At 38.2% G+C, this 24,117-nt stretch overlaps 2 protein-coding genes across 3 annotated transcripts; one reads left to right on the top strand and one right to left on the bottom strand.

The window, feature by feature from the left end:
* Positions 1-1,465: 1,465 nt before the first annotated feature.
* Positions 1,466-3,889, top strand: bhlha15 (basic helix-loop-helix family, member a15). Its single transcript, XM_065242549.1, has 2 exons — positions 1,466-1,623; positions 2,896-3,889. Exon 2 carries the CDS (start codon positions 2,926-2,928, stop codon positions 3,466-3,468), a length of 543 nt encoding a protein of 180 aa, XP_065098621.1. The 5' UTR covers positions 1,466-1,623; positions 2,896-2,925; the 3' UTR covers positions 3,469-3,889.
* Positions 3,780-23,910, bottom strand: tecpr1a (tectonin beta-propeller repeat containing 1a). Of its 2 annotated transcripts, none has more exons than XM_065242547.2 (25): positions 23,497-23,910; positions 21,707-21,942; positions 21,448-21,630; positions 21,251-21,373; positions 21,030-21,152; positions 20,591-20,765; positions 20,050-20,150; positions 19,671-19,772; positions 19,091-19,239; positions 17,974-18,518; positions 17,730-17,875; positions 14,239-14,394; positions 13,860-14,009; positions 13,621-13,778; positions 13,244-13,371; positions 12,874-12,976; positions 12,689-12,785; positions 12,494-12,573; positions 12,153-12,209; positions 11,892-12,066; positions 10,522-10,657; positions 9,571-9,663; positions 9,352-9,458; positions 5,511-5,630; positions 3,780-5,414 (listed from the first exon to the last, which is right to left on the bottom strand). In XM_065242547.2, exons 2-25 carry the CDS (start codon positions 21,929-21,931, stop codon positions 5,256-5,258), a joined length of 3,591 nt encoding a protein of 1,196 aa, XP_065098619.1. In that variant the 5' UTR covers positions 21,932-21,942; positions 23,497-23,910; the 3' UTR covers positions 3,780-5,255. The 2 variants fall into 2 exon arrangements, with proteins under 2 accessions (XP_065098619.1, XP_065098620.1); XM_065242548.2 differs by having other exon boundaries at positions 21,707-21,939.
* Positions 23,911-24,117: the final 207 nt, after the last annotated feature.

Raw genomic sequence — 24,117 nt, 5'->3', positions numbered from 1 at the left:
GTAGTAAACTATAACAGGTGAAATGCGTGCCATATATCGTAAAGTGCAATACATCAGTATTGCTAAACCACAACTAAACCACAACTTAAATCTCGCCTTAAAACTCATTTTTTTAGGTTAGCTTTTAATTGAACATTTGTATTTTATTTTATTGTATTTTATTCCTTTATTTATGGTTTGACTTGTTGTTGCATTGTTTTAAATATGTGTGTATTATTTGTATATTGTTGTTGTTCAGCGCTTTGAGATTTACATTTAAAGGCGCTATAGAAAATAAAGTTTATTATTATTATATTATTATTAAAGTGGACACCATGAATGAATTTTCAGAGCAATATTATTTTGTTGTGTTTATATCTTTCTCATGACTTTCTCATGTTTGTGATAATGGTTTGCTGTCAGTGTAAGTGGTTGAAGTATACTGGCGGTTCAACATTAAATAAACTGAGGGTTGGGATAGAAACGGTTTCCATAGTCTCAGCACTCAGCCCCGAGTATCAAACCCTGGCATTAATCTACGGCCAAACTCTGCAGCGACCAAGGACATCAGTACGAAGAGGTGGGTTTATTTAAGCTGATAGCCCTTGTGAGGTAACCAGGTGTGAAATGCACTTGTTTTCACAAAGTCTTGGAAAAGATTTGGTGTGTCCCGATATAATTTGAAACAGGCATTCATTTAGTTATATTTCATAGATGTTTCGGCCCATGGCTGCATACAAATGTATTTTACAACTGTTGGTTTAAATTAACTTCGCAAACGTTCATATTTGACACAATCATGGGTTAAAACAATATATTTTATATATAGCATGTTCGGTTTGTAGTTTTCTTAATGCAACCACCTAAAAAGAGGAAGTGCAATGAGAGGACTAAATTAAAACATAACTGAAGGATTCAAAATCGTATGATCTTGGTGGTTTAAGTATCTCTGTGATCAGGTAAAATAAACCTGTCTGTGTTTGATCTGTCTGGTGACACAGTTTGTTGAACGGGTGGCTCTCTGTATACATTTACTCTCAAGTTAAATGACACCTTAAGACAAAAAACAAAGTAGACCTCTTAAAATGCTTAAATGGTTGCCATGCAGGGGCAATTTGAAATGTGAAGCCTACACAAATATTTAAGCGTTTCTCTTATTAATATGACACAATTCTAAGGAAGCCTTCTTGCATCACTGTGTCACCCCCCCCCCCCTCCCTCTCTCTTTTACAAATTGCACTGCACTTTAAACATTACCATATTAATCACTGGAAAGTCCCCACTGAAAAATGATTTGCATTAGGCTATTAAAAACATTTAAGCAGTCTGTCTACTGTTTTTAGCTGAAAACATGACATACGCAGCTGCAGAGATGTGGCACATCATCATCTGAAAGTATGAACATAGATTCAGATCGCTGTGTTTCCGATTCACGCGCCAGCTCATGTGTGACTCGGAGCAGAGCGGATATCGCGCGTGATTGGCTGAAAAAGCGCTACGTGGACACGGAGCAGCAACAGGTAGCGCGCATGTGACCGTTATCAGGTCATTGTGACTGCGCCTGTCAGGACGACAACAGCGCTCATCGCAACTCTTATCGTGTTTAATACGCATCATCTTAGTTTGGTGCACATTTATTTTGAGGTAAGCAAAACTTACAAATATCAGAGAAAATGAAACTTGCACATACGTTGCTCTCTTTTTGCATTGAATTGTTTAAAATTATGCCAGGATATGTCCTTTATTTTCAACTTTTTGTATATTACTTGAAAATAGTTACATTTCCTTAAAATAGACTATCATGTTATAAATATTATGCTGTAACAATCATAATTGTAACAAAAAATTGAAGAAGGACATCTCACATTATCCTTACCCTTATAATATTTAACTATGGTTTTATTATAGTAACAATGTAGTTACCATGCTTTATATTGCAGTTAAAATATAGTAACCAAGGTTTTATTATAATAAAAATGTGACAGCATGGTTTAATTATAGTAAAAATGTACTAACCAGAGTTTAGTTATAGCAAAAGTAAGGTAACGATGGTTTTATTGTAGTAAAAATGTAATAACATGGTTTTTATTATAGTTAAAATATGGTAACCATGGTTTAATTATAATAAAAATGTGACAGCATGGTTTAATTATTGTAAACATGAACTAACCCGAGTTTAATTACAGCAAAAGTAAGGCAACCATGGTTTTATTACACTCTAAAAAACAATTGTTTTTTTTTTTAACCCAGGGCTGGGTAACTATTGGACAGAACACATTTCTGGGTTAAAATGACCCAAATAATGGGTTGTTTTTACCCAACTGCTGGGTTATTGTTTATCAACCATGTTGAAACAACCCAGCAGTTGGGTTAAAACAACCCATTATTCGGGTCATTTTAACCCAGAAATGTGTAAAGTAAAAGTGTAGTAACTATGGTTTAATTATAGTTACAAAGAGTAATAAACAATGTTTTTGTTGGATTTTGTCTGTGGTACAGGCTAGTTTTACTACACTGTAAAAAAATCCTTGTTTGCATACAGTAACTTAAAAAAAGTTAATTAGCTTAAGTTATTTCAACTTATTATAATATATAACAACTCCAGAAAAGTTGAAATTAATTGTATTTGATTAAATTATAAAATAAAAGGAATACAGCGTAAACATATCATGGTTAAACGTTGATTCCTGTAGTGAGATAAATGTGTGGTTACTGTGGTTTTACTAAAATGACAAAGCTAAACTATGGTTCCTGTATGAATAGGCTAGTAAATTGTATCCAAGCAGTACTTATTTATATTTTAAGTATTCAGAGTACTTGATATTGTATTACTTATAATCTGTGGTTTTCAGGATACACTTTAAATGTCAGTACAGTGCAGACAAATCATGTTAAATGTGTCTGAATACATCCTAGGGCCTACACCGGGGTGTGGGTGAGTCCAGCATGAAGTCCAAAGGAAAGGGGTCAAAACGGAGCAGTCAGTCTTGGGCAGAGCAGGACGACCCAGACTTTACGCTGAACTCTGAGCCAGGTTCCAGCGAGCAGGAGGGTTCAGAGGCGTCCATGAGGCTCGACAGGACATGGAGAAAGGTTCACGGCGGCACACGAGCCGGCGCGCGCCGCAGGCGACACAACGGAAGTGCCAAAGAACGCAATGTGCGCAGGCTGGAAAGCAATGAGAGGGAAAGGCAGAGGATGCACAACCTCAACAACGCCTTTCAGGCCCTAAGGGAAAGCATCCCTCATGTCAAAACAGACAAGAAACTGTCTAAAATCGAGACACTGACGCTGGCCAAGAATTACATCAAGTCATTAACCACTATCATTTTGGGGATGTCTAACGCCTGCCTGCCTCGCTCCGAGAAGCAGGCGGAGAGTAACGCCACTCGGCTTCTGCAGTGCTACCAGCAGCATCTAGAAGAGGAGGGAGATGAAGATCTGTCCAGCTTCCTGAGCCAAATTCACACCTTTAGCCAAGGCAGCTGACACACACTGCTATTAAACAGACTTATTAATACTGTGAGTGCTGAATGAGAGGACATTACAGTGTCAAAATTTACTGTATGTCTTAAAACTAAAGGAAAGGTTGTCACTGGGCTTACATGCTATATACTATATCTAGTCCACGAACATGTGCATTTACATGCACACAAATGGCTATAGAATGTGGTTTATGTGGAAAACAATCTGTGAATGTTTTTGCCATCCTTATATACAAATATTCAGCCAGTAACCTGCGAATATGGGTCTTGTGGGTCCATAAAAGGGTACGTTTATTTTAAATGAAAAAGTGCACATTGTGGAGCACGTTTCATATTTATTGCGGACACAAACCATGCACAGTAATGACACTGAAAGTTGTAGCGCACTCAAAGAATCACTTCACTGTTGTTTTCTTGTTGTGGCATTGTCCAATGAGTCTATTTGTCTACACTAAATAATTTAAAACCATAATATCACTTTCAGATTTCAGTTGTAAAACCCTGTAGAGATGAACACAACAGATTTGAGGTTGAAATGGCAACGCACGGGGCAAATTTGTTAAACATCGGGAATGTGTCTACATGCGGTCACCTTTCTTTGCCTCTTTTCTGCCTAAATTTGATAAAGCATTTTTTATGTACAGTAGTACAGCACACAATTGAGTTTTTACAATTGGTCCTTAAAGCGATAGTTCACCCAAAAATAAAAATTCTGTCATAATTTGCTCACCCTCCAAAACTTGTAGACAGATATTTTGAGCAATGTTTGTAACCAAACCATTTAGGGGCACCATTGACTTCTATAGTATTTTTTCCCTACTATAGAAGTCAATGGTGCACCTTTTTGATCAAAAATATCTTTCTTTGCATTCAGAAACGTACACAGGTTCCGTAAACTTATTTTTGGGTAAACTTTCCATTTAAGTGTCAACATCTAGTGTTATAACATAAATAGTTAAAATTTATACATCCACATTTACAATAACTTAGTAGAACAGGAAAATTTCAGACAATTCATTATCATAAAAACCACTCTCATAGATTTAGTATAAATACTGTTACTCTCTGAAATTGGTGCTGCCTTTAAACAGAATTACAACATTTATATATCTGAAAAGAAAGATCCTGAGAAAAAAATGTTTCATAACATATTCAAGTTATGATTAAATATTTAAATATTGCACTTTTTGCCAACAACAAAAACAATTTCTACATTTACGTAGTACCATTGTGCTATCTCATTTCTGAGTAAAAACATGTAATAAACCAATAACCTGATAGAAGCTGATAATGAAAGTGTTATAACAGACAGCTGAACTCTTTTTGAGGTACTGGCCACTATTGTCTTACATTATTATATATTAATGCCATATATTATTTTATTCTATTCTATTCCAAAACTCATGTTTAAGGACATAGCAGCCAAACTGCATATTTCAGAAGCAGGTGTTTGTTAATTGTTTTGTCTGTAACGTTCAATGTAAAATGCTTGTAAAGTACCGTCTGTTGCTCACGCTTTTGTATCTAATGCCCCTCAACTCCAATAAAGAATCGAAATTGAAACAAGATGTGATCCTGATATGACCACAAACAAATAACCACCAAGCTATCCAAGTGTAAAAACAAACTGGTGAATATTGGAAAGAAAAGAGGGGGAATGTCCACAAAAGCACTCAAATGTTTTCAATTTTCGAGTCAACACAGACAAATAAAAACACAGAGCCATCTGCGCGTTCGTGAATGAGCTGGAGTGAGTAACCATGTGCTACAGAAGAAAAGTGAACTGATGGTCTAACATCCCGCCAGGTTTCCGTTCATCTCTGGCTGGTTACTGCTTTGCAGTGGACCACGGCCTGTTGTGTGGTTGATGCTGTTGTTAGTTAGGGATGGCATCTGGATGCGAGGAGCTTCCATTGCATTCGCCCTCACCGTTATGTGATCCCATCCACCCTGAAAAGACAACAAAATCGCATTTGACACCCATTCTTTTTCGTTCTCTGTGCATCCATTTACTGTATAGCAGATAGGAGGATCAGCAGTGCGTACCCCAATGCCATAGTCCCAGGAGTGGCCCTTGGGTTCCATAGGCAGAACCCCCAACCGGCGACATACAGTACCACAACTCAGACTGTGACTACCCTGCACCTTATCTGCAATGATCCACACCTTAGGAAACAAACACATGGATATTGCATTTACTACAGTCAGCAGCAAACATGGAGGGAGTTGTGATGCTGTGCAAATTTATTCATGCTGCTTGTATACTTATAGACAAATACAAAGCTATAAGGCTTGAGGCGTGTCTGTTGGTTGTTTCTTTAAGACTTGTTCAGTCTTATTGTGTTTGGCCAGTATACATTTTTGTCGCACATGCTGCTTTGAATATGTAGGCTACTATATGCATTACCATGCATGCCTGTATCTGTAAAGTTTTTGGGGCGGCTAATTACATTTACAACAGCATTATTAATGGTCCCGTTTTTCCTGATCCCATTTTTCAAACTTTAGTAAGTGTGTAATGTTGCAGTTAGAGCATAAATAATACCTGCGAAAAGCTCAAAGTTCAATTTATTTTCTTTAAAGGGATATTCCACTTTTTTTGAAAATATGATAATTTTTCAGCTCCCCTAGAGTTAAACATTTGATTCTAACCGTTTTGGAATCCATTCAGCCGATCTCCAGGTCTGGCGCTGGCACTTTTAGCATAGCTTAGCGCAATCCATTGAATCTGATTAGACCATTAGCATCGAGCTCAAAAATAACCAAAGAGTTTTGATATTTTTCCCATTTAAAACTTGACACTTCTGAAGTTACATCGTGTACGAAGACCGACGGAAAATTAAAAGTTGTGATTTGCTAGGAATATGGCAAGGAACTATACTCTCATCCTGGCGTAATAATCAAGGACATTGCTGCTGTAACATGGCTGCAGCAGGCGTAGTGATATCACGCACTGCCCGAAAATAGTCCCCCACTATTTTCGGGCACTACGTAATATCATTGCGATGCCAATGGTCTAATCAGATTCAATGGATTGTGCTAAGCTATGCTGAAAGTGTTAGCGCCAGATCCGGAGATCAGCTGAATGGATTTCAAAACTGTAAGATTCAAATGTTTAACTCTAGGGGACCTGGAAATTTAGCATATTTTCAAAAAAAGTGGAATGTCCCTTTAACAGAATGTCCCTTTCAACGCCTACAGCGAGTGTCCGGTTTGGACTACAGCCCTCTACTTCCCTGCTAAATGACGTCAAAATAAGAGTTTCTGACTAACGTCCGCCCACAGGAATATGTCAGTCGCCAGCTAAGGCTATGGCTAAGCTTAGCTGCTGTCGAATCCATAGACATTATATACATGGGCGGAAATCCCGGGGGGGTCGGGGGGGACAGGACCCCCCCTATCTGAGGGTTGTCCCCCCTAAATTATCATTAGAATATGTGTATTGAAAATAATTTAATGATTTATAATACTTAAACTAGTTGTGTAAGAAGTGAAACAATACAAATGCAAACGGAGCAACAACAAAAAAACGTTTTAAATATTTGGATTCCCCCTCCCTTGCCTCACAGTGGTTTGGTCCACTGCCCACGCCCCTTTTACCTCACCACCACACATTCCGGTGGTAGAGAAGTGTACGGAGCCGACGCGTTAATAAGCTATATACAATACAACGTTTCCCATCACTTATCAGTTTATCCTCATATGTTTTAAAACTGGACTATTTTGACATATAAACATGAACATATTTCGTTTTCTGAGAACAGAAGCAGATAAACGATCAAGAAAACATTTTTATGCATTCATGCAGAGGTGAGGCAGAGCTGAAAGTAACAAATTACATTTACTCACCTTGCTGTAACTGAGTTTTTTGTGTACTTTTACTTTGAGTAGTTTTTAAAATCTGTACTTTACTTTTACTTAAGTATGTTTAAAGTATTGTTGGTTACTTCGCTACATGTTAAATCATATCCGTTACTGAGTAAAAATAAATAAAAAAGTAAGGTGATAAAGACGCGCCACGGTCGGATGATTGATTGATGGGCGGGGGAACGCGCAAAAAGAACCATGGAGAGGGACGAGACAGGCGCAGGCTAATGCAGACCCTCAATTCAATTCTTACGAAAGAAACCCCTGGCCATTGACGCAAAGCGATTGTTTCATTCAGGTAGGGTTCATGCTCTTGAGTACGGAGTTTGAGAATTGCCGACCGTGTTTAACCGCTAATTTGCACGATGCATTTTTAATACATGCGCATTATCTTCCGAGGTCTAGCAGCTTCGCGTCAAGTCAAACAACTTGAGAACGTCCTCGAGAATGCGCAGATCATTAGACATTGCAGAGAGAGAGAGAGCGCGAGAGAGATAGATTGAAAGACATCAGGTACACAGGTCTGGGAGCTAATAAACGTGTAAAGGATGTATAGTGTATAGCCATGGCACTCATCTCATTATATGTTCATTTATGTATATAGTTTAATAACAATGTATGTTACCAGCAATACATCAATTACAACCTTCATATAATGATTGTATTTACTAGCTGCTGACCTCATATTATTTTTGCTTCAAAAGTGCATAACTCACCTGTAAAAATCATTAAATAATTCCATAAATGTTTCTTAGTTATAAAAAGCTTTTTATTTTATTAACATTTGTTATTGCACTTTAGTTGTAGAGATGTTTACAATTAAAAACATAGTTTGAGATGTATATATCCTTCCTTTGTGAACTATACTAGAAACCTCTCCCCGCTGTAAAAAAGTAACTCTTAAAATTAAAATGACTTTTTACTTGAGTAGATTTTTAGACCAGTAACTTTACTTTTACTTAAGTAAAATATTATTAAAGTAACTTTACTATTACTTAAGTAGAAAATTGTATTACTCTTTTCACCTCTGCATTCATATGTATTAAAATTAAATTTGCGTCCGTTCATAGAGAAAGAGAAACGTTTTCTATCTGTACCCATTTCCTTGCAAGTACAATTTTGCCTGTATTATTGGTGTCCCCTTCAAAAATTGTTCTTGAAAAATTTTATGTTTATTGTCCCCCCCAACATTTAGATGAGATTTTCGCCCCTGTATATGTAGACGCCTTATGACGTGCTGGAATGTAATCCAGCATCACAGCCATATTGGTTGGGTCTCCTTGCTCTATGTTAGCACCAGAGTCAATCGGGGTCAATGGAGAGCGAGCAACTATAATGCCCATATTTGGTGCAGCTTACGATTGCAATAAGCGGCGCAGCATTGATACTAGATCGAATGGGATTACCTTTCCAAAGTAAGATTGAACAATCATTTTGGCGACTTTACCATTTATAATATCGTCATTGTAACTAACGTTACTTACATGTAACCAAATCATGTGAAAATCCAGTAACTATTCCTGGAGTAATGATTATTGTTGTTGGCGATACACCTTCCTCAGTAGAAATAAATGCAGGGGGCGCATTGGTGACCCATCCAAGATGACGGACACACTGATAAGTAAGCTCCAATAGGCAGCGTCAGTCTATGAGGTGTCTACGTATATAATGTCTATGGTCGAATCACAACACACTAAACAATCAGAACTTGTTACGTATTTCTGAAGGAGGGACTTCATAGAACAAGGAAGACATCATTTTGATTTTAGGGACAGTGAAAACAGCGCTATACAGATAAGCAAATTCTGTGAAAAATACTGCGTTTTTTACACACTGAACATGTTATACACCACACATGTTATATTGTGCACCATAAACACAATCATAGCTTCAAAAACACAGGAAAAATGGGACCTTTAATAATAATAATGAATTAATAATCCATATTCATTTGAGAATAAATTACAACGCAACTGTCCCCACCCCTTAGTAACAGACTAGTTAAGGAAATGTTTTAAACCTGGTCCAGATGTCCCACTGATACTTTTCGCACATTATTGGAGATATGCTCCCAAGACGAGCCCTGAGGGTAACTGGGGGTCACACCCTGTCTGTACCACAAGTTACCTGCACAAAAGAAACCAAAATAGCCATGTTGTAACAGTTTGTTCATTTATATTTAACAGTTTCTATGGACAGCACCTGTTAAATCTTTTTTTATTATTATAAAATGGTGTACCATTTTCATCCACCGTGTATACGGACGTCCTGCCCACTGACACCTGTTTGAGCTTCTGTCCGGTTGGAGAGGGGATGTGGTACCAGCAATCTCCTGCAAGCACAGATAAACTTGCATTCGTAATGCTGCTGTAGGCGATGTCACAACTTCAGCATGACAAGCTAAACTTGTGGAACAGACATAACGTGAGAGAAAAGCACTCTAGTGTACAAATGCATTCTTGCAAACTCACAAGAGCTGAAAATGGTGACAAGTTTAAAAATGTAATCACTATATGTGGGTCTAATGGTGTCCCTTCCCATAATAATTTTGTACTATTTTAACATGTAATGAAGCATTATGATGTACTATAAAACAAAGGGAACAGACAAGATTTGCTTCTAGTGAAAACACATTTATTAACATTAAGTACTTCAGTGGTACTCTTAATGGCACAACTGGAGGGTCAAAAATTATAGCTTTGGTCTGCATAAGTGTTTCGGTTTAAAACAAATTCTCATGCGCAATTATTGATTGGAAAATGCAATATAACATTTGCCTTAAATAATGTTCAATGCTTTTGTAGGGTGCAGGACACGTTAAAATTGGTGTTGGATAGTGCAAGCATGATGTCATCCTTTACCTGGACTTGTTTTCAATTCAGTCAGTTTAAAAAAATCTGGCCTCATACAAGATGTGGAATTCATTTTACGGCACGTAATACACCTGAGAATATTCAGTCGTCACACTTTTTAGGGGTTGGTCTATAAAATTATTTTTGATATCCTGTGCCCCTCTTGGCATTCTCTCTGCAGGGGCGCGCCCCACCATTTCAGAACCACTGTACTACAAACATAGAAACATCTGTGTTTTTGTTGATGGGACACAAAGGCATGCATTTGCAGGACATCTATAAAAGAAAGGAAAGAGAACTTTGAAAAACAAATAGGTAAAGAAATGTCATTTTCTCACCTGCTGGGTTCTGGGCCGACACGGAGCCCCTATAGAATGCAGAGCCGTCTTTAGCGATGGCCCAAACCTGGTGGACGACACCTATGGAAATGGACTTGAAAGGCTGGTCAGTTCCCACATGTAACCACGACGACCCCTGTGTGCAAGCCACAATGATTTAGTGAGAATTACACAATTTTATAGAGGCTTTCACAGGGATTATAAATGGCGGTTCTGCAGTATGTGGGTGATTATATAATTGCAGGTACATTTGGTGTCCAAAAGGGTGATTCTCACGAAATCCAGATTTAGAAGGTGTCCAGCATCAGAATTTTTAAAAAGCCCTTGAAGTTAGTTTTTTGCACATAAAAGATTAAGGTCTGAACATACGATAACCATTATTTTTAGAGGATTTAAAAAATATTTCCTATTGAATTATTTACATTTTTTAGATTATCATTATCAAAAATTATTATAACCGCAACATGATATTACATTAAATATATGCATTTACAAACTCATGTTTTGGTAATGAGAACTAAAAAGTTGTCTAGGTACTATGACAAACAAAATTTCAACTTTTATCTGGAGAAAAAAATAAACTGCTTATAAATAATAAATTGGTAAACTGCTTACCTGGTAGCCATCTTGAGTGTCACAATCAATTATTTCCCTTCCAACAATTTTTTTTAAATGTTAGTTCCTTGGGGCCTTAAACAATGATTAAAAAATTGTTGCAGAGGATGAGAAAATTGGTCTTGGACACATTTATATTCCTTATTATTGTCTCTACATTTACCAATAATCAGCAAATACCGCATGTTTCTTTACTGTAAATGTTTATAGTATAACATGCACTGAAGCTTTTCATTTTTTAGATTTTTTAATTATAAATATTTCCATGTCAAAGAACACAAATCCAGTCATGGACAAGTTGCGGTAATGAATTACCCTTAAATGTGGAAAAAACAACAAAATTGGTTTGTGTGATGTAATTTGAAATCATGTGCAAAATAGTACGTGAAGAGATGTTTGTAATTGTATGCTTCTTATATTGAACTACTTTTTTTTATCAAAATATCATGACACCTCATAAGTCTAATTTCGCAAAAATCACCCAAAATCCTTTTTATTAAATGGTTATATTTTTATTATTTTAATATTTGTTTAATTTCATGGTTCACAAAATTTTACAGGCCGTAACAATATAAAATTTTCAGAAAACAGTGCTGAAAATCATGATTTCATGTTAATTTCCAAATCAGCCAGTATCATTTCTTTTACCGTTAAAGATTTTGAAAATCCTACATACTGTGTTTTCGATTTTGATTACAGACAATGTTAGGTAGAACAATCATCTTTTATCTAGAAAACAATAAATACGAACTTACTGCAGGGGTCAGTGATGTTACACCCAGTCGACACAAGACGTCTCCCTTGTTGCTGATGGCCCATAGTGGCACCTGTTCTACTGTATTCTTTGGACCACAGGGCAGGATTGTGATGTCACTCAGAGGTATAGGCGGTACTTCCTGCCATGGGCCGGTTGTTGTGAGTTTACACTTTCTAAGATAGAAGAATGAGGTACGTTAGTTAGTACCTGGATAAATGGAGCTCAAGCCAAATATTGGTATATACACAGTGAAACACACCTGGCCCAACGCCTGCGCCGGACAAAGTCCTTCAATGTTTTATTTCCATGGTATGACCTAGAAAAGTAAATACATACAATAAAGTTGATTTGTTCTCCCCATGCTGGTGACACTAATGTTGCTGTACACTGTGGTTAAATTTAGTAATATTTCAGTAATATCCAGTAATATTACAACATAAAAACCTGCATGTCATTTAGGAACAACTCACACTTCAACTCAACTAGCCCCAGACATACAGAGTTAAGATTTAAAAAAAAAATTTGTAGCAATTCAAAAACATGCAAATGTTTGAGAATTCCCTCTGAGAGAGAGAGAGAAACAAATCTATTAAGACGTACGTAGGAAAGTCTGATGCATACTGCCAGCCCTCTCTGTCTGTCCCACCCAACACAGCATAGTCAATGGTCCAGTCTGACACCTGCAAGTACAATGCAATCATACACAAAACTCTTTACAATATTTGCATTGAAATTGGTCACTTAATTCACAACATAAATGATCTCTATTGATAGAGTACGAGTAACAGCACAAACCCAAGTCCAGTGCGGGGAAGGTGGTTTAGTGTTGGTTTTGGTGCACTCCTTCAGACCTGATGCATCGCTCCACATGTATCTATCAGTAGGGAGACCCCTGGTGGAGAAAGAGGAGTTAAGCACTGCAATTTGCAAACCGAGTACCTCTGAAAGACAGATCTGTTTACTGTAAACTTACTGTTTACCTGTTAGTGTAACCCGTGACAGGGTTCCAGCGCTGGTTCTCATATATATAAACACTCTTCACATCAGTCTGTGTGTAGATGTTATCTGTGCTGCTCGCCAAACCTATATGTGCAGGATGAACTTATATTAACTTATACTTTATATATTATATTATAACCCTGCATGTGAAAACCCTGATTTACTGTTTTCTACATAAAATCATACTACATAATGTAAACAAGATTCAGTGAAAATATAACTTTGATATCTTTAATATTGACTTAGTACGATCATGTCAAAGATTAAAATTAATGATTGAAACCAAAGTTTGATGCTCCTTATCTTATAATTTCATGGTTACATATTATAAAATAACAGTGATACGTTTACCCTGAAAAAATCCTCCTCCGTAGCCTCCTGTATAGACCCAGGCAGTGTGGTCGTAGCCGATACCCCACACCACACCGAGACTGTTAGACTCAATAATTCGCAAATGCCCTCCAACTTGACGCCAGAACCTGTCCACAGTGACAAAATACAAAACCACTATATGGACGCCCACTTCTAAAGTGTTTGAATACTTCGGTCATTTCTGAGAGCACAAATCCTAATGCCTTAAAAAAAGAAATAATGATTCAGTCTGGTGTGGAAAAACTTGACAGGTCTGCCTAAATCCCAGACCTGAACCCAGCTTGTTATGACTTGTAGGATCTAAGCCAAAGACGCATCCCCCAAACCCATAGATAATTCTCAAATTGAATCCTTACATCTGATCACAAGGTGTAGGATAGGGAGATGCTTCTAGTTCCTTTGTAGGCTCGCTTACAAAGATGTCACCTTTACAGGTGACCGACCAGATAGCCTGTTTTGACGGTGGCCCCTGTATACCTCTGGAGTCACAGCAGGACATGCTGAGGAGGGCCAGCTGATAAGATAAAAAAAAATATCTGTTAAGACAGCAGGTTAAAAGTATAACTGTCCCAAAATGATACTGGTATGTTCTTACCCAGTCATGCATCTCCAGCTCTGTGGCAGCAGCCAAGCGGATTGGCCATCTCTGTTTGGTTCTCTCCGCTGTATAGATGGCAAACGTGTGCTTGGCCTCATTTAACACTGGGACCAGTATTGTCACTTCGTTGATGAATATGTGGAGATACTAAACAGAGAAGGAGCAGAAATTAAAAAAAATAATTTGATTGGACAACATGAGAAAGTGCTGTGGCAGTAATTGATCATTTTGATCTGTATTAACAATAGAAAGGCTTATACAGTAAGAAATAGAAATGCATATCTGCTTAAAAGTAAAGTGATATAGAAATAGCTTGAAATCGAATTGCAAAACCACAAAATGAATGGGAAATAAAGAAAAAAGACTGCAGTAGCACCTTTTTTTCATCGTTGAAGGTGTAGTAGATAAACAGAATGCCATCTTTGTGGCCCTCTGCTCCTGAGAACTGCTCCAGGGCAAACTGAACATCTATCCACTTATGGGGTTTCCAGTCTCGCCACCACTGCATGCTGCCCTTCTTGACCCACACAGACTGAGAGAAGAGCAAAAACCAGGATAAATTATTCACTAACATGGTATTAAACAGGGTTTCTGCAGGTTTCACCAAGTCAAATTTAAGACTTTTAAAGACCTTTTTAAGACCATTATGAATAAGACCTATAACACAAAAAAATTTATAGTCCAGTTTGCATGCATCCATGTGTTTTTTAAAAACTTTTATCTTTAATCCTGCAACACGAGACATGAGATTGGGTTCGCGAGAATAAGAAAAGACAAGATTTTTACATTTTGCTGATATTACAAGACCTTGAGACTTGAGGACAAAAGTTAAAGAAATCCTTAATGATAAAATACATACATAGAAAATAGCCTTAAATTTACTGAAATCACAATATCAGACCTGCCAACATTGGAAAATTTTTTGTAGCACCAGCCGAAAAGACAAAACACATTTAACATATCATTTAACACACACACGTGCATGAACACACACCTCTTTGTAACTTTAAGGTAACATGCTGCACATGCACTCACTTTTTTCCATCCTACCATGATCTGCTTTAAAAATAATTATAAATATGAATACCATCATGTTTAATTTAATTCATGTAAAATTTGCATTATTAATGTTAAATACTGTATTCTCCAAAGTTTTAGTCTGCACAAACACTGTTAAATGGTGATATTCCTGTTAAATAGTGGGTGATAGTTTACACACAAATGTCATTCTGTCATCATTTACTCATCCTCATATTGTTCCTAATCTTCATGATTTCTTTCTTGTGTGAAACACAAAATAAATTATTTTGAAAAAAAAATAGTTGCTGGACTTTCCCTGACTAAAAAATATACAATGGAGAGCAGTGAGGACCAGACACTTCTCTGGTTACCAACACTTCCAAATAACACATTTTGTGTTCCATACAATAAAGAAACTCATAAAGGTTTGGACGGTCTGTTATGTAAATTATGACTGAATTTTAATTTTTGGGTTAACTATACCTTTAAGACAGTATTTTAGAGTTAACACTGCTCATACTGGCCATACGACTTGTCAATCATCCCTGCTTTCTATTTGGTGGATGAACCCTGTGCTATGATTGGACATATTCTGTTGCTTTGTTTTTGGACGTGCGAAAGAAATTAGCAAAAAAAAATTATAATGTGTTGCGGGAGTAGTATTTCGGTATTAGAGGTAGCGTTACATGGACGTAGGAAAATGAAGACCTGTATAAAGTTTTTTAAGACCTATATCAATGAATTGAAGAGTTTTTAAGGCAATCATTTTGAGTCAATTTTTGACTCAATAGGCTTCAATTTTGAGTTTGAAATGTAAGACTTTTTAATGCCCTGCAGAAACCCTGATTAAAGTTCCTGGTGTGGAAAATCAAGTTTTTATTGTTGTTTATATGTCTATGTCGTGTTTTTAGTATGTTTAAAATTGCCTTGGTTTGCAATGTTACAAACATGTAACCGATCACATCAAAACAGATGAAAACGTGGATCAGTATTTCAAGTTATAGATATTATGTATAGATGCCGCATAGACTCGGTGCTAAAATGATTGCAGCACGGCTGTAACCTGTAAACATCAACGCTAGAAGATTAGTGCTGCAAACGTGCAGTTCACGTATGCATTGTTTGAAACCGAACTTAGCAGTTATGTGTCTGAAACTGCTGAATCAATTACATCTATTTACATACACTCACCTAAAGGATTATTAGGAACACCATACTAATACTGTGTTTGACCCCCTTTTGCCTTCAGAACTGCCTTAATTCTTCATGGCATTGATTCAACAAGATGCTGAAAGCATTCTTTAGAAATTTGGCCCATATTGATAGGACAGCATCTTACAGTTGATAGAGATTTGTGGGATGCACATCCAGGGCACAAAGCTCCCGTTCCACCACATCCCAAAGATGCTCTATTGGGTTTAGATCTGGTGACTGTGGGGGCCATTTTAGTACAGTGAACTCATTGTCATGTTCAAGAAACCAATTTGAAATGATTCGAGCTTTGTGACATAGTGCATTATCCTGCTGGAAGTAGCCATCAGAGGATGGGTACATGGTGGTCATAAAGGGATGGACATGGTCAGAAACAATGCTCAGGTAGGCCGTGGCATATTAAACAATGCCCAATTGGCACTAAGGGGCCTAAAGTGTGCCAAGAAAATATCCCACACACCATTACACCACCACCACCAGCCTGAATAGTGGTAACAAGGCATGATGGATCCATGTTCTCATTCCGTTTACGCCAAATTCTGACTTTAACATCTGAATGTCTCAACAGAAATCGAGACTCATCAGACCAGGCAAAATCTTTCCACTTTTCATCTGTCCAATTTTGGTGAGCTTGTGCAAATTGTAGCCTCTTTTTCCTATTTGTAGTGGACATGAGTGGTCTCTGTTGGAGTCTTCTGCTGTTGTAGCCCACCCGCCTCAAGGTTGTGCATCTTGTGGCTTCACAAATGCTTTGCTGCATACCTTGGTTGTAACCAGTGGTTATTTCAGTCAAAGTTGCTCTTCTATCAGCTTAAATCAGTCTGCCCATTCTCCTCCATTTTCTCCCACAGGACTGCCGCATACTGGATGTTTTTCCCTTTTCACACCATTCGTTGTAAACCCTAGAAATGGTTGTGCGTGAAAATTCCAGTAACTGAGCAGATTGTGAAATACCCAGACCGGCCCCTCTGGCACCAACAACCATGCCACGCTCAAAATTGCTTAAATCACCTTTCTTTCCCATTCTGACATTCAGTTTGGAATTCAGGAGATTGTCTTGACCAGGACCACACCCATAAATGCATTGAAGCAACTGCCATGTGATTGGTTGATTAGATATTTGCATTAATGACAAATTGAACAGGTGTTCCTAATAATCCTTTAGGTGAGTGTATATCTATGGTCCCAGGGGGTGCGAAAGAGTGGAGGCAGGGACTAATTTGCATATTCATAGATACGCGTATACTAAATGAGGCAAGGTTGTAAATTCACATTCAAATTGTTTTAAAGCATGAGGAAATTACTGTGACAGGTAAAACATTTATGCTATTATGATGCAAAGCATATATAAACACTGATCAAAGATGAGTTTTAACTGATAAAATTCTTGACTACAGGGAGTCTAAAAGTTTAAAAGATGAAGGGGTTCCATTTGGGCATCTTAAAGTTCTACCAAGTTGCGAGCCATTGCATCTAATATTACATTGCACTATCAGTCTAACGCTCAAAGCATTCTTACTGTCGCAACATCACTGAGAGTCTGCATATAATCACATAAAATAAGTGACAAAAAACAACTGGTTAGTATTGATGGAAAGATCAGTTGAGGTGAACCGTTCAGTTTTTAAGCGCTACCTGTTCAATGGCCTGCTCATAGTGCATGAAATTCTCCATTTCCCTCTTGGAGCGCTCGCTGAGCTGGTCGAATATTTGTTTACGCCATGCTGCTGTTTGTGCAGGTGTGATAGAAAGAGACATGGCCTGCATTGAGCAGTTCAGAGCTGTGAAGACACATGAAAAGGAAAAAACGGATATTATGGCAATAAATAGACAGACAGAAATAAATTACAGTTATCAAATTTCTAACAGTGTGGCTGACCTGTGGATGTAGATGTGTTGAACCAGTTGAGCTGTAAGTGAGAGTCTACTGCACATCCTCCGCCACTGACCCAGGCCCATCTTGGATGATCATCAGCCCCATAAGGCTCCTCTAAGGCCAAATTATAGGTTGCTACAGAAGAAAGGCTGGAGGTATCTGCCGTGTCACCCGCAGGTCCTGAAACCAGCTGAGTCTGAGCCTCTTCCAGGTCCACATTGCTCCACTGAGGGTCCAGCCCACCTGACTGACTGGGAGAGAGAACCTTGGTTGCAGAACCCCTGTCCTCTACCTCTCTTTCTGCAGGCTCCTCCTCAGGTATAGACGGGCCAGCCGCTGAACCGGGCCGACCGATTTGACCCTCGCGGTCAGACACCAGCTCGGAGATAAAGCTGTCACTTGTTACTTTAGGGATGCGTGGTTTAGGGGCGTCCCCAGTCTCAGAAGAGAGAACTCCGCCTACTGCCCTCTCGCTCTCAGGGTCCATATCGCTCACCACCGAAGCCTGAGACTGCAGACGGACCTCACCGCCAAAGAAACAACCGGCGCTGTGAAACAAAGTGGATGGAAAGCATGTGACCGATTTACCTAGTGATAAATAATGCAATTTGATGCATTTTTGAAATGCCCATTGCTGTTATAGACTTTAGGATATAGTAGGGATGCACCGATAGGATTTTTTTGGGCCGATACCGATTTAAACAGACAACTTCTGGCCGATGCCGATATTAAACACTTGTATACAATACTATACAGTTGGTCTATTAGCTAGTTTATTTCTGCATCAAATAATTTTTACTGAACATGGATTGGATCTAATTAACATTCAACTGACCAACATAATAAGAGAGGCACAAATTAAGCTAAAACAAATATAACAAGACAGCATGACAACCTTCAAAGATGGTTTTTGCTATTCAGCATTTATTTTATTAACAACATTAACTCATTTTTTTGTATATAATGGATTTCTTTATGCAGTTAATTAATAAACAATCTGTATCTGCCTTTCTCATGCTATTGCAGATATGCCGATGGTTTCAAATTCATAAAAAATCGGCCGATAAATATCGGCAACCGATACATTGGTGCATCACTAGGATATAGGCAACGGCCCTACCTCTGAAGACTGTTTGCACTGGCACTGGAGTGGGAACGGTCACTGTCTCTAGGCACAGACACGGCCTTCCACGTCTTTCCACTTAGTTCGCTATTTGTTACACCCTGGCGGAAATATACGGCCCGGTCTTCAACACCTATTGCCCATACCTGAGCAAAGCACAACACAATTACTCAACCTTTCACTTAATGAGCCTTAACCAAACTCACCAACAGAAGTATCTAAGAAATCAGTCCAAAACATCATAAAACGTAGATTATGATACTTTAACTGTCAAGGCCCACAGGTGGGCCCAAATTGCTTACACAACTATTTACCGTAACCGATAACAGCCTATTCTAAACCTTGACAAACTATATATCGTTGGAAAGCTCTAAGAGTGTAGTTTCAACACATTTTTGCAGAAATAATAATAATAATGAAGTGAGAGTAATTTATCAATTTGTGCAATAGTATGCAGCAAACCAAAGACAGCTAGTGGCCTTTGCTAGTAAAACTACTAAACGTGTGAAAAAACTTGAAATTTGGATTAAAATTGGTTGAGACTTAAGGGGTTAATGAAACAATACTAATCACTGACCTGGTCATTGAGGCCAACATTGATCATCACCATCTCTCCAACCATACTTATCCAACCCGAGCCACAAGGATTATGGGAATTCACACCTCGTCTAAACCAGACCTGTTAGAAATTAGATGATGAGTTAAAAAAAGATAAAAGGCTCTATACAAATATTCACATTTAAAGGAAAACACCACCATCCCTATTTGGATCCTAAGGAATGAATGTGGCTAGGCTAAATGCTAACACATTCATGACGCGTTGTGCAAAGTTGAAGTGCACGCATTGAAAAATATAGGTATGTATTCATTCATCTAAGTTAAGGTAAGAACATAGTAAAATATTAAAAATTGGTGGTGTTTTCCTTTAAAAGCCGCAACGGCATATTCAGTCTTACTTTATGATCTTTAGTAACAGCCCACACTACATTTACACCAACAGCTACATGTACTGCTCCCACTTCAGGACTCGGAGATTCCACTGTGACCCAGGATGTGCCTGTAAATCAATAGATATCATCAAATATGGGAAACAAAACAAGTTTTTTATCCACTGCAATGTGTTAGCAGCAGGTTGTGGGTTCGATCGTACAGAACTGAAGGCAACGTCTGCTAAATGTATTAATGTGACCCTGTCTGTGAAAACCCAGCTAAAAGTCATTTTTTGTGATTAACTTTTTTCGACATAAAATCATCCTACTGAACATAATGTAAAGAACATTTTGTAAAAATATATACCTTAATATCTTTAATATTGACTGAGTAAGACCATGTCGAAGATAAAAAATGAATGCAAAATGAATAGCTCTGATGCTCCTTATCACATAATTAGATTATAAGACTTTAGCCTGGATTTCACAAACAGGGTCACACATGTAACTTAGTTACTGTGTCAAGAGTCAAAGTTCAGGTATCTCATCACTACACTATTAAACTTACCCATGAGACAATCTCTGCCAATGCCCTCTCTGACCAGCAGTTGACCCTCCCACAGGACGGCCCAGACCAGGTCACCTGGACCACAGCTTATCTGTATCACCTCACCTGGCACGAGCACGTCCTCCCAAATGGAGCCTTCAGGATTATGATGATTGATGCCGCTCCGGAACCACACCTGCTCGAAGGAACAGCAAAACAAGATCTTTAAGTTCAAAGATCTAATGACAAATGATTGTTAGGTCCAAAGATCTAATGACATGCTTCAAAATAAATGTTGGCAGCCCAAATCTGCGTGAATTGTTCAGGATTTTGTTTAAGTGTATAACTTGAAACAAAGCTGTTTTATATGTGAACAGGCTCTAGGACAATATCCTTGTAAAAATCGAACAAAATGTTTGTTGAGCACAATATGTTAGGCCGGATTGAATGGAGCCCTGACCTTTCCCTGCAGAGACACGGCCCATAGTGCCAAACACCCTCTGGGTTCCTCAGTGATTTCCCAGCCGCCACAGGAGATGTCATTGAACGGGTCGGGAAGAGATTCAGTCTGCTCTGAGGGAATCTGCTCTCAAATGCAAACATTATATACATAAACACAAGTTGTATATTTGTACAAGAAACACTAATTAGATTTTTAGATCAATTTGTACAAAGACCCACCTTTACCCAAGTGTCCTGTGCCTTGTACCGTCTGTATCGTATCAATCTCCGGCGACGCACGCAAGAATTCCATTTTTTGTCTTTTGTGTAAGTAGCTGGAAAATCCATGGCATACGTCCATCCCTGAAAACACAAAGAAGATCAGCCGTAGCTTTGAGCAGAAGCATAGCTATGGTTTAAAAGATGTTAATACTGACCTCTTTCTCAGTGGGCTCTCCACCAATGTTTTCATCCACATGCCAGTCTGCCTCCCATTCCCAGTTCTCCGAGGGCAACTGAAACCCACTAAGCGGCTGGTGGTTTAGCCCCGTGACATCACTCCACTGCCATCGATCACTGGGCAACAACCGGTCTGAGAAGCCATCTACAGGATTCCACCTCTGTTGGGAAGAAAGAATTGTCAATAAACTTAAACCAAACCAAAACACAGATTAACTCTAATGGAGCTGTGCACACCTGATTCTCATATGTCTCTTCTTGGTAGCGAATGGGCACATCACTGGCATGGATGTTCACGTACACGTTGTGGTCGCAGGCGATGCCCCAGCAACATTGCTGCACGGCGGTGACACGTTTGAACTCCAATTGGGCATCACGACAATGTTCCCACTGCTGGCCTGCTGTAGAAAGGCTATAAACCCTCCCGTAAACATCAACAGCCCACAGGAGGGAGCAAGGCATGATGCACCCTGCTGCAGGAGACACGAGCAATGGAGAGAGCAAACAAACAATTGCCAATGAGCACACAGTGCTTCTCATATTTCTCTCTTATGCAGCCCTTTAAACAGCACTCTGGTGTTATCATGGTAAAGTGATAGTATCAGATGTAAATTCTGCACTAATAGGATTTTTCTTGCCAGTACTGATTTTATCCAAGGCCGCTCAAACATTGCAGATGCATGTTGCAAAAACAGAATGGTTTTAATACTTCAAAAGGTTTCGCCTAGACAACGTTTTAGCAGAGAGACTGGCACACAAATGTAAGTGCTTGTGTGTGCAGGATGATAAACCAGCTGAAGTCATTTAGTTGTGATTTACTGTTTTACTGTGATTAAGTGCACGGATTGAAGAAAGATATGCATGTATTATTTCGTCTAAGTTGAAGACGTAAGAACATAGTAAAATATTGAAAAATTATTTTTCCTTTGACATACATCGCTGTTTTAAATTAGCACATGCATTAAGGTAAACAAGTAAGTTTGTTGTTATATAATTAAACTTAAATTTAACATAAATTTAATCAACATGCCAACATTATAACAATTATATATATAAAACTCACAAATAAGACAGCATAACAACTTTCACAGGTTATTTTTTCTTATTAAGTCATATTTGACTTAGAACATTATAGAGCATATACTCTTAGAAAGAATGTGTTAATTTTAACACATTGTTTTGTGGTATCCCCATTAAACACATAATGTGTCATTTCCTGTTGTGTTCAAATAAATGAAAGAGACAACACAAGAGGTGTTGAAATAACACAAAGTGTGTTGTTCCATAAATAACACAGAGATGTGTCTAGTTAAGGACAGCATATTAGATAGACAGAAACACAGTAAAGTAATCACAACCAATGCCTACAATCACAGTAGACAATACAATAGACAGCGCATGCTAAATACATACATGGCTTCATATACACGATTAAATAAATAACAGCAACATTCTAAGAATAAATGCACATGGGGACATCTATGTAATACTGTGGTGGACTATGGTACAGTAAAGTGATAGCATCTGATAAACACCATGCTACTGAAAAAAAAAGTATATTTGTGTACAACAGTATTTACGTGATTCTGCATTAACCGTGGTACACTAGGTGTCATCGGTAGTAAGTAGTAATATTTACAATATATTATGCTAAATGTATTAACTAGACATTTTGTCAAAACAAGATCCATTGTTTTATATTTTATATTGGTTGTCTTTATGTTAGTGAAGTAACATGTTAAATCATTCCGGAACTGATTTTTAATCAGGGACACTCAAATATATCAGATATGATGTTGAGATCATTTGTTGATGCAGGCGGCAGATAACATAAGCTAGCATTGACACCAAATGACCCAAACGTTAGTAAAGCATTTGATATTAATATAATGCCTGTAAATAAACAAGACGTCGTTGAGATGAATGACTGCAGTCACTTCTTCCGCAGTGACAGGTGCATTCAGACACTAAAGAGAGGTAAAAATCATCATCTCACACACAGCATCAGAGACGTCAGCGTTACATACCTTCTATGCGTCAGGGTGTTAGCACTGTGCTTATGTTGTCATTTTACAGTCGTTTAGTTGTCTTAAGCCTGGTGCGTCCGCTGTTGACTCCTAGAATCCCAAACAGGAAGTGGTAAGAACCGTGTTGTTGTTACAAAATCCAATTAAGCAAAGTCTCCGCACTCGGCAACCATATTTGCAGCTCCTCCGGACAGCTCAGTCCAGAGTGGTTCAGTCATACGAGACCCAGCCCTATCTATTTCAACAGGGAAAGACTGATATCTTTGAAGTCGCTTGCTAACGTCACAATAAAATAATATATTTCTCTTCAACAAATAAATTTGACATTAACTGCCCCATAACGTTTGTTACTTGTTCTCAAATTGCGCTACAAAACACTTGTTTACAGGTTACTCTTCCTGCTGCGCATGCGCACAAGTACTTAACAACGCTCTGAACAGAGCCAAAAGAAACGTCAATCTTTAGCGATTGATGATTGTTTTTTTTTACATGAAGGCGTGACTTTATCTCTAGCGGCCGTACTGTGCGGTGGTTGCACTTCTATAGCCTTGTTTCTATCCATAATAGTCTTTGGTTGTAATATCAGCAACTGATTGTTGTCCCAGTAGGGGGCGCCAGTAA

The sequence above is a fragment of the Paramisgurnus dabryanus genome, chromosome 1 (assembly GCF_030506205.2).
Source record: "Paramisgurnus dabryanus chromosome 1, PD_genome_1.1, whole genome shotgun sequence".
NCBI lineage: Eukaryota > Metazoa > Chordata > Actinopteri > Cypriniformes > Cobitidae > Paramisgurnus > Paramisgurnus dabryanus.
The sequence above is the reverse complement of the archived record's forward strand: the minus strand, read 5'-3'. Positions and strand labels throughout refer to the sequence as shown.

Excerpts from the sequence above, each read along its gene's own strand:
- bhlha15 (XM_065242549.1), top strand. The coding sequence starts at position 2,926 with ATGAAGTCCAAAGGAAAGGGGTCAAAACGGAGCAGTCAGTCTTGGGCA.
- tecpr1a (XM_065242547.2), bottom strand. The coding sequence starts at position 21,931 with ATGCCTTGCTCCCTCCTGTGGGCTGTTGATGTTTACGGGAGGGTTTAT. Across the intron at positions 18,519-19,090 it reads AGTGCAAACAGTCTTCAGAG|CGCCGGTTGTTTCTTTGGCG; the intron begins GTAGGGCCGTTG and ends TTTGTTTCACAG. Across the intron at positions 12,574-12,688 it reads CTTCCCCGCACTGGACTTGG|GTGTCAGACTGGACCATTGA; the intron begins GTTTGTGCTGTT and ends TTGTACTTGCAG.